This window comes from Octopus sinensis, unplaced genomic scaffold (assembly GCF_006345805.1).
Source record: "Octopus sinensis unplaced genomic scaffold, ASM634580v1 Contig12060, whole genome shotgun sequence".
NCBI lineage: Eukaryota > Metazoa > Mollusca > Cephalopoda > Octopoda > Octopodidae > Octopus > Octopus sinensis.
Window position 1 is genome coordinate 207,467 of NW_021832531.1, and position 17,447 is coordinate 224,913.

Below are 17,447 nucleotides of genomic sequence, written 5' to 3' on the forward strand. Positions count from 1 at the left end.
TCCTATGACAGTGCTAATAATAATAATAATAAATGGTCAAATAGTAGTCCATTTTTATGACAAAAGGACGGCATCGAACAGAAAAATAAAGATTAGGCTACTTCAGAAAAAGTTAAAGGGTAAGTATAACCATACTTTGTGAAAATATAAAATCTAAAAAAATAAATAATTTTTTAAAGATATTTGAAGCCGGTCTTTAGTAGACAACCAACATAAAGGTTTCATAAGTTTATAAGGTTTCATGATCCGAAAATATCAGAAGTCTGAAAAGGCAGAGATAAATGTACAAAAACATCAAACAACATCAAGTCACCAAAAACAGTTCAAATATTTTTTGGAATTAACTTAAAAATCCTAATATTTACTTAATTCATAAAGTCAAATTCGACCAATCGAGTTTTCAAGACGTGAACATGACAAAAAATCACTTAAAATCAAGAATTCGTGAAAAAAGAAAAGTCCTCAAGATGTAATCAATTTACTCAGTTAAGCCTTCCAAAATATCCTTAATCTGCTCAGAAGTAAGAAAGGACACTTTATGTTGTGTCGTGACAAGAGCAGCCTAACCTACACGAACCAACCAAACCTCAATATTGGTATCACTAATGCTCTCCTGCATAACCTGCTTTAAAACACGAATAGCCATTGTGGTAGAATCAGCCAAAGAAAGCTCAGCGTTGTAATTCTCAATCAAATACTCCTTTGCCCCATCAGATCCAGCCCCAATAGACACAGCATTATATTCAATGTAGTTCCCAGATGGATCCAAATGAAATCTACAGACATATACAAGTCAATACAGCTGAATTCCGTCCTTTCCAGTGGCTGCCATAACAATGGCCACCCCATAAGGACGACTCTAAAAATAATAAAGAAAAACATGCCATTCTCCGTCTTCCTTCTTCGTCCTCCGTAGAAAAGGCCATCATTTGTTTGCTTATAATCTGAGCGAGATTTGAGGGGGAAATATTCTCGGAAAAGCTTAGAAAGTGATTTTGGGCTTCAATTCTTGCCCTGTCGACAATTAGACGGAAATCCGCCATAAAACCACTAACAGAAAACACTTTTATTTAGGGATATATAAATACCGATATTTTCGTCAATTTTGACTATTTTTTCGATACTGGAAGGGATTATCAACTTTGATGGAATTCTTTTTTCGGCTACAACAACAATCCCTTCATTGCATTTCACTGCAATCACAGTGGATCCTAACTGTTGATTTTTTATAGGTAAGGTGTACTTTTACTGACTCGATAGCATACTCGATTTGGTATATTCGACCTTCAGGAGAGAAAGTACTTACTCCACGGTCATATTCTCCTTGATAGGCACACATTTTACTACAATTTTATATTAAAATAGTATTTAATTAATTTTATATTAAATGTGGTAACAACGACAGCACACCTCACTAGGGTAATGAAATAATTTATTTTAAAATATAAAATATATTTAAAATTAACTTTATTTTTATAACTTATTGTGTTGTTTAATAAAATTATTGTGGAATTTGGTTAAACAGCAGCATGTCCAATTCGGCCTATATCCCATACCGGAATAAAGTCATACTTTAACATAAAGGGTCATAAAACATTCTTGTTTTTTATATTTAAATTGTTTATTATTGTAAAATTATATTTAAAAATAACTATCGAAAAAACAATAAAATATTTAAAAATGGAGACCGGTGGGATTGATACTGATCTTGTTACTGTGACTCGATACATCCTCGAAAGCCAGAAACAACACCCTGAATCAACAGGAGAATTAACACAAACAATCACAGCAATAACAACAGCCTGCAAATCAATCTCCAACGCAGTCCGGAGAGCTGGAATAACCCAAATGTCACATATCAACAAAATATATCCTAGATACGGCCTCGCTGGAAATATTAACGAAACAGGCGATGACGTCAAAAAACTAGACACAATATCAAACGAATTATTCACTAAATTACTCGTCTCTTCAATGACGACTTGTGTGCTTGTCAGTGAGGAAATAAAAGATGCGATTATTGTCCCCCGAGATAGGCAGGTTTGGCTGGATTATCCTTATTAAAGGGCTCTTATGTAGTCTGTTATGATCCCCTGGACGGATCCTCTAATATTGACTGTTTGGGGTCAATCGGGACTATTTTTTGTATCCTAAAAGGGGTAGGATTTGTAGTTAAAATTTAGTCGAAAATGGACTCTTGTGATGACGCTTTAAAATGTGGACGAGAGATTGTTTGTGCGGGATATGCTCTTTATGGGAGTTCTACAATGTTAGTGTTGGCTTTGGGGGATAAGGTGAATGGATTTATGTTGGATTCGTCCATCGGGGAGTTCATTTTGAGTGACAGGGATATTCAAATACCTCGGAAGGGGAATATATATTCAATAAATGAAGGATACTGTCGTTATTGGGATGAGCCAATCAAAAAGTATATCGAATCTAAGAAATTTCCAGCTGTAATTGAATTGGCTTATTTTAGACTGGCGAACCATATCGAGCTCGTTATATTGGCTCGATGGTGGCTGATGTCCACAGGACTTTGAAGTACGGAGGGATATTCATGTATCCTGGGACTAGTCAGGCACCCCAAGGGAAGGTGAATTGTGGTTATTTAGTTTAGCTGAGGTTGTTGTATGAGTGCAATCCTATGGCATTCATAATAGAAATGGCAGGGGGAGTGGCTTCTAATGGTTATGGTGCTATTCTAGATGTGGTGCCGACTAGTATACATCAACGGCAGCCATTTTTTGCTGGGTCGAAAGAAGATTTGGAAGAACTTATCAATTTAATATCAAACTAATCTTATCTAATCATAATAATATTAATATGGGTGGTTATATTTGTTAATAAAAGTAGACTTAGTGAGTGAGGTGTTTTATAATTTGCATTTAACCACACAGCAAGCTAATTTTATTGTGGTTATGGGTGTAGCTAATTTTTAATGGATTTTAAACCATTGAATCAAAAAATTGAAATAATTTACAGAATTAATTTATTAAGTTATTTTTATATGATAACACACATGGAGAAAACGAGAATATTTTTACGTCTTATAAAATGATGTAAATTTTTAATCAATATGAAGAAAAAAGAAAAGCTTATCAAATTTAACGAAAACTAGAAGTTATTGATTTCAAAAAAATAATCCTGATGCTACTCAGGAAAATTTGCCTCAGCGGTTCAATATGCCTATTGGAGTGATCAATTCAACGTTGAAGAACATGCAATTGTATGGATCAAGGCGTCATAAACGAAAAAAGAATATCAAGGGATTGTGCATTCATTTAAATCGTTGTATAAAAAAGGTATGACTTAAAATTTGAGTATGGGAATAATTATAGAAACATTTTGATATACAGATGAACTTACCAAATTCAAATTTGTGAATGCTTTATTTTTAATTATTGACGTATGGTATCAAGTCACCGTGGAAACTATCAAAAATTGCTTTAAAAAAGCATTAAATAACTGGGCGAAGATAGATTGAAAAATACTCGAAGAATCCACTGACAAAAAAGTATTAAATTTGAATCACTTTACAATTAAAGATAATAAAAGTGAAATTATGATTGAGTTTCCTGTCTGTGGACCTGTCTCCTGCGAAGAAAACGCATATCTTGATACAACACAATGTGAAGAAGATGAGCATGAAGAAATAGATAGCACAAATGACAATCCCATTGGCTATGAGATGCACTTAAATATTATGAAAATATTGAAAAATATTTTTTGCAGAAATCTGGTGAACATATTCACCTGATTACAAATATGAGAAATATATTGATGAAAATTAAAAATAAGGAACCTAAATTACCGATTACATGACACATTTTTAATTAAAAAATTTTTTTTCGTTAAATTTAATTAACGAATGTTCAAATTTTGTTTTCGTTAAATGAATAGTCTACTGTATAAGTACGCTTTTCACTGTTACGTGATTTTACATTTAAAGCATCTGATTGCTGGTCTAAAGCATTTTAAAGTGTTATAAGTATGGCAAGTAATAATAACAGTCCAGGCCAAATGTTAGAGGCACCTTATTTTTTAACTAAAAATTTATATTTGTCGCGAAATTTCGAAAAGTCTAAAAGAATAAAAATAAATTTTCCGTAAGATCGATCAGTTTGCAACAATTATAAGTACATCGATGAAATATTTCTGGCAATTTAGACAATGGGAAAAAACAATCCGCCCATATGTTAGAGGCACCCTTTAAGTCAATATTTTGTAGTTCACCTTTATTCCTTACAACTGAAAAATTCTTTTCTAAATGGATTCAAAAAGTCTTACAATGACATCATTTTCAATGTTATTCCATACATTTTTGTCTCACTCCATAATTCCTAAATTGAGGACGCAATGACATTTCTCATTCTATTTTTTAAAATCGACCATAGATTTTCGATTATGTTTGAATCGGCCAATTTCCCAAAAAATTAATATTATTTTTAGTAAGGTACATTTTCGTCGACCTGAATGTATGATATGTCTCTTCATTTGCTAAAGAAGATACACATCCCCGTACAAATTATCAAGTCCTTCACTTAAAATTCGTTGATATTCAAGTAAATTGACATTCGAGAGACATATAATGATTGCTTTTTCTTCATTACTTATTATTGCTACACAAATTGTAATAGATAGCGGATATTTTACCGTTTTGTGACACATTTTAAATGTAATTTTTTTATCAGAGAGCCTCCTGACATACTGTTTTGAGGGTTGGCCCTGCTGAATGCGGCATTCATGAACAAAAATGACGTGGTTCTACTCCAATTGAATCCAAGTAATTTTGTTGATTTAATATGAAATCGCTTCAATTTTGGCTTTCTGATAGAAATACGACTGAAAAGATTAATTTTTTGTAAAATTCTTTTTATGGTCGTTACATTGACTTTTTCGGTGAAGTTACAGTAATTTCGTAACTCATTTGGATACTCTTTGTGGTACAATTTAAATACTCTAACCAGAAATATCACCTTTAACCCTAAAATTATTTTATTCTTTTAGAATTATCGAAATTTTGTAAAAAATATGCATTTTTAAAAAAATAGGGTGCCTCTAAAATTGTTTTTAGTGTCAATTTTTAATTTATGTCAAATAAAGATATTCTCGATTTATAGCAGCGGTTCTCAACCTTTTTTAGACTGGGGACCACTTTTGCACTATAAAATTTTGTGGGGACCACCTTAAATAAAATAAACATTTTTTGGTATTAGCGCACAATTTTTGTTTCTCTTAACGACGAACACATAGTTTTTGAACAAAGTGCATATTTGTGCAATGCACAATGTCTTGTAACAATATCAGGAACCAAATCCTTAATACGAGTAACAAGTCCAGATTGATGACCAATCATCGCAGGTGCACCATCAGTACATATAGATCCAACATTATCCCATTGGATTTTATTCGTCTTCATAAAATTGTCAAAAATATTAAAGATGTCCTCTCCACGAGTGTGTCCATCCATATTGTTATTTTTCGAAAATTCCTGGGGACCACTAAAAATTTTCTGGGGACCACGATTGAGAACCGCTTGATTAATTTCAATGTTTTTGATTTATACTTAATTGTACAATTAGTTTTAACTTTAATATATTTTTATTTTTCGAAAATTCCTGGGGACCACTAAAAATTTTCTGGGGACCACGATTGAGAACCGCTTGATTAATTTCAATGTTTTTGATTTATACTTAATTGTACAATTAGTTTTAACTTTAATATATTTTTATTTTTCGAAAATTCCTGGGGACCACTAAAAATTTTCTGGGGACCACGGTTGAGAACCGCTGTTCTAAAGTGTCATGTTCATTTATTCATAATGACAGAAATCAAAGCACTGATTGTTATTGCTGATCATCAATTCTCAATCAATCAATCAACAACTTTATTTAGGTAACATATGGATAGTATGTGGGGTAATAATTAATGAAACGGTAAGGCTTGCTCACCGACTTCTTCCGCGAAACAAAAAGAAAGGAGGGACCCCAACCTCTCAGTATAGAATTACCTTTGCAGGTAAGTCCCAGTGACTGTTAACCAGAATTTGTAGTTTTTGATGCTTTTTTCAACGATTTCCCCCACCGTAGGCGTTTTAGCCTCGAGCCATGGGGGAATCGGGCATTCCAGGCTTTGGGAATAGGCGATTTTTAACGCCAGTCTCCGAGTTTTCTCAAAATTCCCGATAATGGAACTCCTTTTTCTAGAGAAGTACCATGCCTCTTTTCCAAATATAAGTCCTGGTAAGATCACCGTGTTTTTTTTCATCTTTTATTTTTACAAAATAACAATAACTCAGTTAAACACCACAAATTCTTTTATAGTACTGTCTTTCTGTGTTAGATAATAAATTTGAAATTGACTTTTTAAATTCTCGTATTTTTTTCTCCATTGCTCGTCTTATTTAATAAATAAATTCATTGGTCTCTTAGTTTGCTTTATTAAGATGTATTTCAGCTTTCCTGATGGTTTGGTTTGCGTGGAATGCCCACAAAAAAGGAACCACTAGAAATGTCTTAATTTGAATTAAACATTCTGATTTTTCACATTTTGTGTTGAATAAAAGGATGCCTCAATGATTAGATTCACAATAATATGTTTGTAGCAGGGACAATTGCTCTTTTGTTTGAATTTGATTTTAAAAAGTTTAAAACTTTAAAGTATTGTCATCATTCTAATCAACAAAAAATATTTTAAATGAAAAAAGAATATTTTTATTTAAAATTTAAAAAAGGACATCTTTTTCCTTATATGTCCCGGGTAGGACAACCCATTTTTGAATTTTCATATTTTTTTTAATCTGTCTCATAACACCAAGTAGTGGCACTATTCAACGTTTTTTTAGCCGGTAGCACAATACCACTGCTAGCACTGTGCCAACCGGCCATTATGAATGCCTGAAAATGGTTGCTCTCAAAGTCCTCTTTCGTTCAAGACCAAATTTATACTCTTCCAGTTTTTCAAAAGTTTGGAAAAACAGTCGACTATCTGTCTGGGAGGGTGAATTTGACTCGAAATATGCAGTTGTCGGCGGGTTATTTGCAAGATAAGAATATTTTTGCATACACGGGATCACTATGCGTCAATTGCAAAAAAGCAGACAGTGATTATGTCCGAAGACATAATAAAGTGGTAAAGTGTATCAAGAGTTGCTCCCAAAAGACCTTGGGGAGTGAACAGCAAGTTTTTTGCGGATGGGAAAAGACCAGAGCAGGGAAAAAATGATCAGTTGAGCACTTGTCAACATAGCAAAAGCTACAGAAAGAAGAGATCAAATGGTTCATTAAGTGAGGTAAAAGTTTAAAAAGTGGTAATAACACAAGCGAAAAAAGGCAAGGTTGATCGTTAAAAATCGCCTACTCCCAAAGCCTGGAATGCCCGATTCCCCCATGGCTTGAGGCTAAAACGCCTACGGTGAGGGAAATCGTTGAAAAAAGCATCAAAAACTACAAATTCTGGTTAACAGTCACTGGGACTTACCTGCAAAGGTAATTCTATACTGAGAGGTTGGGGTCCCTCCTTTCTTTTTTGTTTCGCGGAAGAAGTCGGTGAGCAAGCCTTACCGTTTCATTAATTATTACCCCACATACTATCCATATGTTACCTAAATAAAGTTGTTGATTGATTGATTGAGAATTGATGATCAGCAATAAAAATCAGTGCTTTGATTTCTGTCATTATGAATAAATGAACATGACACTTTAGAACAGCGGTTCTCAACCGTGGTAATTCTATACTGAGAGGTTGGGGTCCCTCCTTTCTTTTTTGGTCCCCGGGGACCACGGTTGAGAACCGCTGATTTATAGAATGTCATCGTCCGTTGAATGGACACGCCGTTGAGTGGACACTTTCAAAATCTCATTTATTTCAATGAGTACCGATTGTCCTTATCTTGGATTATCCATAAATTTTTATGAAATGAAATTTTAATTAATAATTGTGAATAAATATTAATTTAAAAAAGTGTTGTTCAGTTGTGTAATAAAGACGTATTTTTTACCCGACAGATGTACACAAAAATTTGCAAGATTGTCAGAACTGGACAATTCCATTCGATAAAAATTCAAAAACGAGATTTTTGGGGTCAAACCACAAAAACCCGAAGACTAATCTCTATTCGTCGCATAGTAATCATAGGAGGAACTGGAGGATCTCTATACTACATAGGCAATGTAACAACTCTTAATAAAACGGGCTAGAAAGTGAATGAAATATCCAACATGTTTCCTGTGATAGATTTTTCACGACTAAAGAACTGGAGTGATTTAATAAAGCAGTCAATCACCGATTGGGGGATTGAAAGTCATGTGGATTTAATTAAAAGCAAACTAATCTCTTCCGAAACCACCAATAAGGAGTCCTCAGGAGAATATCAAGACAAAATGGAGAAACTTCAAGAGTCACTTTTCCAGATTCAAGTACTCATAGAAAATTAAATTTACAGACAAAATACCAAAAAGAGGTGACTCGTTTGGAAAACGAAAACAAAAACCTCCGACACGAACTAATCCTCCGAAAAGCAAAAGGAGGAATAAAACATACAAGAAGATCAAATGTATATTTCCTACAACTAGAAACAGAAATTACTGATCGACATGTATTCAGAGACATTGGATGAATTGGCCCAATTTGGATCTGAACTTTCGGGGACTTTAGAATTGACGGATTGTCTACCCCGAGTTGTGGTGGTGGGGGATCAAAGTTCGGGAAAGACGAGTGTTCTTGAAATGATTGCACGTGCAAGGATATTTCCTCGTGGATCGGGCGAAATGATGACTCGATCTCCTGTAAAAGTGACACTAAGTGAGGGTCCTTATCACATTGCTCGATTTGGAGGAATATCTAAAGAATATGACCTCACAAACGAAGAGCAAACAGCACTTTTACGTAGTGAAATTGAGATTAAGATGAAAGAAAGTGTTTCCGAGGGGCGGACTGTGAGTGGAGAGGTAAGAAAGCAGTCTAATCCGGTAGTGTGTCTCACTCAGCATTGAAGGACCGGGACTTAAAAGAATGGTACTGGTTGATCTCCCTGGGATAATAAGCGTTGTTATTTGTATTTATATTATAGACAGTGACATCAGATATGGCCACAGAGACAAGGGAGGATATCAGAAGTATGTGTCAGCAATATATAAATAACCCGAATGCTATAATTCTGTGCATTCAGGGTAGATTATAGTCGGGGATTGTAGATGGATCTTTGGACGCGGAGAGGAGTAATGTGACGGAATTGGTCAGTCAGGCTGATCCCCATGGACGGAGGACCATTTTTGTCCTCACAAAAGTTGACGTGGCTGAGGCCAACGACTACAACCCACATCGAGTTTTTTATATTGATTTATGTCCAGATTAGACAGATTTTGCAGGGTAAGTTATTCCCTATGAAGGCTCTGGGATATTTTGCGGTAGTGACAGGGAGAGGGAACGTGGATGATTCGATTGAGACTATCCGACAATATGAGGAGGATTATTTCGCCAATTCAGTTTTTTACAAGTAAAATGTTGTCATAATGTAAGAAAGGGGTTTTTTGATGCTTCACAAACAACCACTTCGAATTTGAGTTATGCTGTTTCCCAGTGTTTTTGGAAGATGGTCCAATCCTCGGTTGTTCACCAATTCGATGCCATTAAAGGTAGGAAAATGGAATTATCTTAGCTGTCCGGTTTAATTTGGAAACTGAGTGGAAGAACAACTACAATAATCAACGGGAAATGGACAGACAGGCTACATTCGATAAAGTCAAGAATGAGATTCTCGATCAGTTTACTCGAATAGCCCGACTGACTTATGGAGAGTGGGAATCACATCTACAAGACGCCCTCAGTGGCAATGTCCTTTCTGAACTACTTGAGCGTATATTGGGCATTAGAATGACCGGATCTTGTGATTTGCAGACTTTATCTGACATTGAATTACGCCACTGGGTGGATTACAATTTGGCAGGACAGTCAATTGATGTGGGACTGTCTGTATTGCATGGAATAGTCACTCAGACATTCCTTCACGATGTTTTAAAAGACGACACATATTCTCTCCGTAAATATATTGTTCAACAAGTGGTGGGTCGACATGAATGGGATTCCAAGGCAGATAGTGCTCTGGTAGTATTTGGAGTCCTCAGTCTGTAGAGAGTCATCCAGTTATCTGCTTTGGAGGATTCTCAAATCAATGATAAGAAAGAATGGGACTCTGCATTGGATCTGATGAGGACATTCTTCAACCATCGTCTGGCCGACTGTTGATTGGTTAGTTTATATTACCAGTAAATGAATCAATCCAATCGGCCAAAGGTCCTTCTTTGGCTAAATCATGGCTCACATGGACTTATTCAACATTTGAACAAAAAATGGCGTCTGAAATATTGCAGCAACTGGAAGTCTTGATGAAACGTAATAAAGTAATCAAATACTAAATAATACTCAGCAATTGACTAACGATGAGATTATAACGATAAGAGGCAATTTAGAGAACTCAGGATATAGCAATGTGCCAGAAGATAAGGTCGATATTGTTTTATATTTCAAAGATAAAACTTTATTGGTCTCTTTTAAGTCGTCGTCAAGTTGTGGAGAATGCAGTGAGAAGGGCATCTGATTGTAGTGATGCCTTTTTCCATTATAAAAATGGATTTGTAGACGATGAGGTGACCAAGGTTGATGATTTGTAGATGGATTGTTCTGATGTAGTGCTATTTAGCCGAATTCAGCGGATTTTGAATAACACAGCTCATTCTCTCCGTTTACAGATAACGAACAATGAAGGTATGTGTGGATGTGAGTATAGGACAGTTCGGAGAATTGAAAATGTGGCACAGGATGTCCTCAATGACTTGGGAGATGGGCTAATCCCGCTTGAAGAATTTTTGAACAGCAGGAAAATTGAATTGGCTGAACAACTCAGTAGATTTTGTATATTTTAATTATAAAGAACGGGTTCGTTACATGCAGGGACTTTTGGAGGAGTTTATAGAACGGCTAAAAAGTGATAATTATTAACGAGTTTATATTTGTCACATTAAGTTGCATTTTTATTGCATTTTTTGATAAATTGTTTGCGTTTAGCTTTTTCGGAGTATTTTTTGAAACTGATGAATATAAAAGTGATTTTGGACGGAAAAATTATTAGTTATATAGAAAAATAATATTAATTAAAACCAATTGAAATTAATGAAATATTTATCGGTAAATAAATAAATGAACAATCTGACCTTGGTTGGGCCCTAACTTGTTTTAACAAGAGTACTAAAATTAAAAATATAGACCAAGTGGAAACATTTAATCTCGGTGAGTTTTTGAAGACTCGCACATGCTTCGATCTAATGCCTAAGAACTCACGTGTTCTTGTAATTCACCAAGAACTAAAGGTAACCACATAGCTATCTATTCTAGACCAGTCAGGCTTTTCAGGCACTGATCCTAAACGGAGTTCGGGCAGCCCCGGTATGTGACAAACTCACAATTATCGGTATATAACTGTAATCAATTTTTAGGAATGTTAACCATAACCGATTTAATGAAAATACTCCTCAAACATATCCAGGGACGAATGGAGGAGGAAATTGGAGATCTCACCGTCCGACAATGGCGGGGTACTTTTCTGTGGATTTTATTGGCTTAGAATTGACTAAAACTTCAACTCAGCCTTTGACTTTTATTCTCTCTAAACAATCTCTTTGGGAAGCAATTCACACTCTTCTGGACGCCCACGTGCATAGATTGCCTGTTTTTGACTCACTGGCCTTGTTTAATCCAATGCAAATAGTCACTTTGAAAAGAATACTTAAATTTATGTTCATTTCTGTAAGAAATTTGTCTTATGGTCAGATGGGTGGGAATGTCCCTATTTATATGGATTCTTCACTCTTCTCCCTTCATATTGGGACTGTCGGAAATGTGATTTATGTTAGTAGGGATATCTTTTATATTAGTGTGATGAGACTACCACTTTATTCCAGGCTTTATTGACTATGACTAATCATGGAATATCTTCCCTTCCTTTGATCGATTCAAAAACTAATCACATTATCGATATTTTTTCAAGATTTGACTCCATAGTAAATATATATTTTATTTTTAAGAACATTGCTGCCGAACCGAGTCGCCAATTTGGAGATCAAGTGGAAGAAACTGTATCTGAGGCTCTCATGCGATACTATGTTACCTTTATTATCCATTTAGACTGATTAGTCGTTTAGAAGGCGTGTGCATTCATGTGTGTTGGAGGACAGTCTGTTTGTTGTGATTGAACGAATGGTGAGATTCCAAGTATTCATTTTTCACATTTTTTAGGTTCATAGATTGGTCATTGTCGATGTAGAAGATGAATTGGTTGTTAGAGGGATCGTCTCGCTATCGGATATCATGAAATACATTCTTAGAGTTCATCAATAATATTTTTCTAATCATTTTCTTGAATAAAATGGTTTTAAGAAAGTTAACATTTTTTAAAAATACAAGTATGATATTAAAAAGTTGATATTTTTAAATGTTTGTCGCGTCGATTGAGTATTTTTATTAAATTGAGATTAATTTTGTTTAAACAGTGGAGTTATCTGTGATGATGCATAGTGATGCAAACCAGCCTCTTTAGTTGTGCAGGTTTAAGGGATTTCAAAGGCGTGTTGATTCTAGTCCGACTGTAATTGGTATTATACCATTATTCTTAACCTGTCTTTGTATTCTATCGATGTCAGAAGTCTTGTTTTTAGCGTCTAGGAATGAAAATCTTCCTTCTTATAAAAGGCGAGTTTTTTTTTAAAAACTCATCGGGGTTTGAATTAAGGGAAAAGAAGGCATTTTCTATTCATTATCGAACAAAATATCACAAATAACTTGGTAAAATAATCCAAAATTACATTTTCTCGATTGCGACTTTGGTTTTTTTGCAGATTTTGTGTCATTTGCCTTACTTGCGTAATTTTCTAAGGAATGTAAAAAGATATAACGAAAAAGTATTAGTTGAAAACTATTCTGTCTTTATAAAATCCTTGTCACCGGCTGGATAATGCCCTGGGTTGGATAATACCCCCTCAACATTATTTTAAAAAAATAAATATTTTTTCAAATTAATTTTGATTAGATTTTTTGATTTTCTTAATTATTTTAGTAATTTAGCAAAGTTTTTTTTCAAATTAATCTAGCGTGCAAATTTATTTTGGTTATCTAAGTTTTCCAATTTGAAAAAATAATAAGTATAATTGATCCAATCTATATTTCAGAAATGGTTTTACTTAACCTTACCAAAGATGAACTTGAAGTAATCAAAAATATTCAAATAGATGTTTTTTATATGGACCGATTGCAGATTTAGTGGATTTAAGAAGGTATGCTAGCCTCAATAGCGATAATGGATGGGTATTTCTTTTTGTATAAATTGTAGTTGGTTGTGGTTATATACTCATTTTCTAAATTCGCAGTTGTAAAACTTGCCAGGCGGAAATCAGCGGAGGAAATTACTAGAAAATTAAAGAATATTTTTTACATGATTGGTCCCCCATTTATTCTACAGACGGATAATGGGAAAGAATTTAAGAACAAATGTATGGAAACAATGTGTAATGATCTGAAAATCATACATATAAGTGGACGCCCTAAAGCACCATGGATTCAGAGTCATGTAGAAAGGCAAGTTATTTGTAAATTTATCTTTAGATTCAATCAATCGATCAAAAGGTGGATTAGCTCAGCTAGGGCCTCAAATGGGTCTTTTGGAGGCTATAAAGACTTCTATCAAGAAATCTTTTATAAATATTTTTTTTAATCAATGACAAATAATATTAAAACAATAAGGACCTGAAAAGATAGCTAAGCTAATTTCTGGCCTCACGAGACACCCGGCCAGCCTCGCGAATGGCGAAGCCGTTCCCTCGGATCACAGCAATCGACAGACGTTCCAGGAGCCAAGAATACTCTCTTGGATCGTGGCTAGTCCTTGAAATCCGTCGGCCGAGCGAGCGAAGGAAGCGGAGTGTCTTGGGGCCGAAAATCCCGGAGGACTCCACGGCAATTGGAGTAAAGAACAGCGAGTTGGAAAGATAAATATAACATGGCGAAGCATGAAACCACCAAGAGGACACCTTTCGAAATAATGCCCTACTGAGACATGATATTGATGCAAATCCAAATAATCGAAAATACCCCCTATACGATCAGATCGATTCAACTATATATGAAATATCGGAAGTTGATAAAGACACGTGCGCACTTAAAGATCTGAATGACGAATCATCCAAAAATGTACACAAAAGTCCTATAAAAAAATATGACTCTTGTAAAAAAATTTTTATATAATAAAAATTCATGAATTTTTAATATTTGTTTTTAAATGGTAGACCTAAAAAATTGTATAATTATAATAAAAAACGTTATTGATTCGGAAAAATTGGTGATGCCGGTTTTTGCCGACTCTTGGAAAAATTCATTCAATCAAAAAATTGATAAAAAATTGAATAAATCGACTTAATTTCATTATCAAGTTATTTTTAATTAATTATCAGGTTATTTTCGTTTGATTTTAATAAAATTTTTAAGGGGGTATTATCCAACCCAGGGCATTATCCAGCCTGTGACAATCCTTTTTAGAAACTAATTTAAAATACAGTGGATTTTATTTTTAACGAAAATTCGAATTTATTTATTTTTACACATAAAATTAGTTATTAAAAGTTTTTTTCCTTTTTTATATCTTGCCTTACACTTGCACCCATAATTGGTATATTTACAGGTGAATTTTTTAAAATAAACTTTTCGATATTCTTAATTCCAGACATTACATCTCAGAAACTAATTTTCTCTATATCTCATCATTTTTATTTTCTTGATCCTTATCTTCAGAGGAGTCAATTGTTTCCAAAAATTCTTCATCATTGTTGCTGCAAATTTTATAGGTACAATTTTCATTATCATCTGAAACCGAAGAGTCCTCCTTAATAGTAGAGTCATCCAGAGTATCATGCTTTGCCCAAATGTTAAATGCTCTTCAAAGCAATTCGTTACTGTTGTTCTTGTAATTTCATCCCACGCTTCAATTATTAATTGTTTGGATCAACTAGTTTGAAATTTCAGATTTTTTCATCTTTGAGATCATAAGATGACATTTTCGATAAAAATTCAGCATGGATTTCATATACAGGATTGACTAATTGTTCATCTCCTGATATAGTACGAGATTTTATTACAAATTTATTCTTAAATCCATGTACTTGAAGCTTTAAAATTTGGAAATGAGAATTTTTTGCAATTTTTATTGCCATTTGTTGTAGCATTCCATTTGTAATACAGTAGCGTGCAAATGTTCCGGACTACCAAATTATTTTTCAATTCTAAATAGCCTCTAACCTCGGCCTTCATCAGCGACATCGAGAGGAAATTGGCCCACAGGACGAAAGAGCCACGCAATGTTTCGTGGTTATTGCAGCGGATATCCATCGCCATTCTCCGTGGCAACACGCATGCGGTACTTTCCGCAGAAGGGTGCGTGCTTTAGCCCCCCCGGAGTTTCCCCTCTGTACATTTCTTGAATAATTAAATATAATTTTAAAAAAATTCTAAATATATTTGGCAGCTACTGTTTGACTTTCTTAGACAAATTTGAATATTAACTGAATAAATAAATTTTATACTTTTTCTTTTTTATAAAATTTTACAATATTGAATTTTTAGCAGTTACTAAATTTTGTTTTTTTTAATATGTTAATTAAACGAACAATTAATTATTTAGTATTTAATTAGCAGCAGAGGATAAGATAGAATGGCAATTACCACGCAAGATGGCTATTGATATGCGTTGGAAAAGCCATGTCCGTTCCCGATGATCATTTCTCCTTCTGCTTTTTTTTAAATTATTATTAAATACAACTTTATCTGATATTTTAATGCTCAATATATATTTCAAGCGTTAAATGCCTCGTTTTAGTTTCGGAAATGTCTCTAAATTATTACTCTGTATAAACTTAAATGTCCCTAAGAAAAAATATCATTATATGTTGGAATTTCCAATTCTACGGTTTAAAGAGCTATAAAAAGATTCGGCGCTGAAATACTCGACTGGGAGGAACTTCCCGTGATACGCTAAAGTCCTTTCAGTCTCTTTGCAATATCTCTGAAGGTGTAGAAATAATATCTCAGACGGACATCTACAGTGTTGTGGGCAGATTTACCAATCCAAGTGAAGAGGGGGCAGGTTTCTATGACTAGTTAAGCTCGTCTTTTTTGTCAATGTCGTGATTGAGCACTGCAATGATACTCAGAGTTATTCTCTGTCGATAATATTACATTTCCACTTGATCCGAGTTGCCATTCTCACAAATTACAGTCTCCTTGCATATTTCTACTTATGTAATTCACATATGACTCCTCTATGTTCATACACTTAATTAAAAATATGTATTCTCTATTTTTTTAGTCTTTAGGGATATCCCTCACTCAAAACAATCTCTGCCTGGATGAAGAACTTGGTGGACCGGATTTGATTTATTACTAATTTCATTATTTGGATTTCCTCACAGTTTCTATTGCTTAGTTAAGACCCCTCAGTGAAAGTGACTGGTGTCTATTAGACGGCAAATACTCTTGGTTTGTCAAAATAGACAATTTTTTTGGAATAATAAAAGGTGTGATAACTATTGGGCAACAACGATTATGTAATAGCATTTTAATATAAATAGAAGATACGAATCAGGTAAGAACAACCACAAGCAATTCCCACGCAATATCGAGAACGATATCCCTCAAAAAGAACAACTCTCTGGGAGTAGTCTGAATAATTCTTTATAAATCTTTTATAAATTTTAGTATTATTGATTATACGTGTATTATTGATGCGTTTGTTGGAATTGATGTTTATTATTTAATTCGCACTTTATTTTTTTATATAAATTGATTTAATAGGAATAATCTGTGATGTAATTTTTTTAATGTTTACATTATCTGGAAATTCATCCTGTGGTATTTTTTGAGTTTATTCCTATAATCTGTTTATATATATTTTAAAATTTCTCAACACTGTTATTTTTTTTATATTTATTGCCATCCAGAGTGTCAGAACATTTAACATGGATATAATCTAAATATTTATTTTATTTGACTGGACATTGCTCTTATTTGACTTGTTTGTAATATTTTTGATTGCCAAAGCAACAGATTTGAAAGATCCCTTCGTCTCTTCTGCATGTGAACTCGTCATTCGTTTTTGCGAATGTGTTTGATTATTCCCACTTCTTTGCACAAACCTTCAAAAAAGTTAAAAAAAAAATTTATTATAGAAGGGGAGTTGCTCTCTCAGTTTATATCTGGCCTCTTATTGCCTATGTCATATAAATCGATATTCGTTCTCCTCCAAGGAGTAACCTTAAAAATTTTATTACAGGATGAGAGTCGCTTTTCCAATTCATTTCCTGTCGCCTGTTGGCTATGTTATCGAAATCTTGGTTCATTCTCCTCTC

At 34.0% G+C, this 17,447-nt stretch overlaps 1 protein-coding gene and 2 pseudogenes across 1 annotated transcript; 2 read left to right on the forward strand and 1 right to left on the reverse strand.

The window, feature by feature from the left end:
- Positions 1 to 239: 239 nt before the first annotated feature.
- On the reverse strand, positions 240 to 1,570 carry LOC115229167 (proteasome subunit alpha type-5-like). Its single transcript, XM_029799572.1, has 4 exons — positions 1,557 to 1,570; positions 1,254 to 1,343; positions 587 to 776; positions 240 to 263 (listed from the first exon to the last, which is right to left on the reverse strand). The coding sequence occupies exons 1-4, from the start codon at positions 1,568 to 1,570 to the stop codon at positions 240 to 242; spliced, it is 318 nt and encodes a 105-aa protein (XP_029655432.1).
- Positions 1,571 to 1,680: 110 nt separating this feature from the next.
- Positions 1,681 to 2,825, forward strand: LOC115229168 (annotated as a pseudogene).
- A 3,365-nt stretch (positions 2,826 to 6,190) lies between these two features.
- Positions 6,191 to 14,914, forward strand: LOC115229169 (annotated as a pseudogene).
- The last annotated feature ends 2,533 nt before the right edge of the window (positions 14,915 to 17,447 follow it).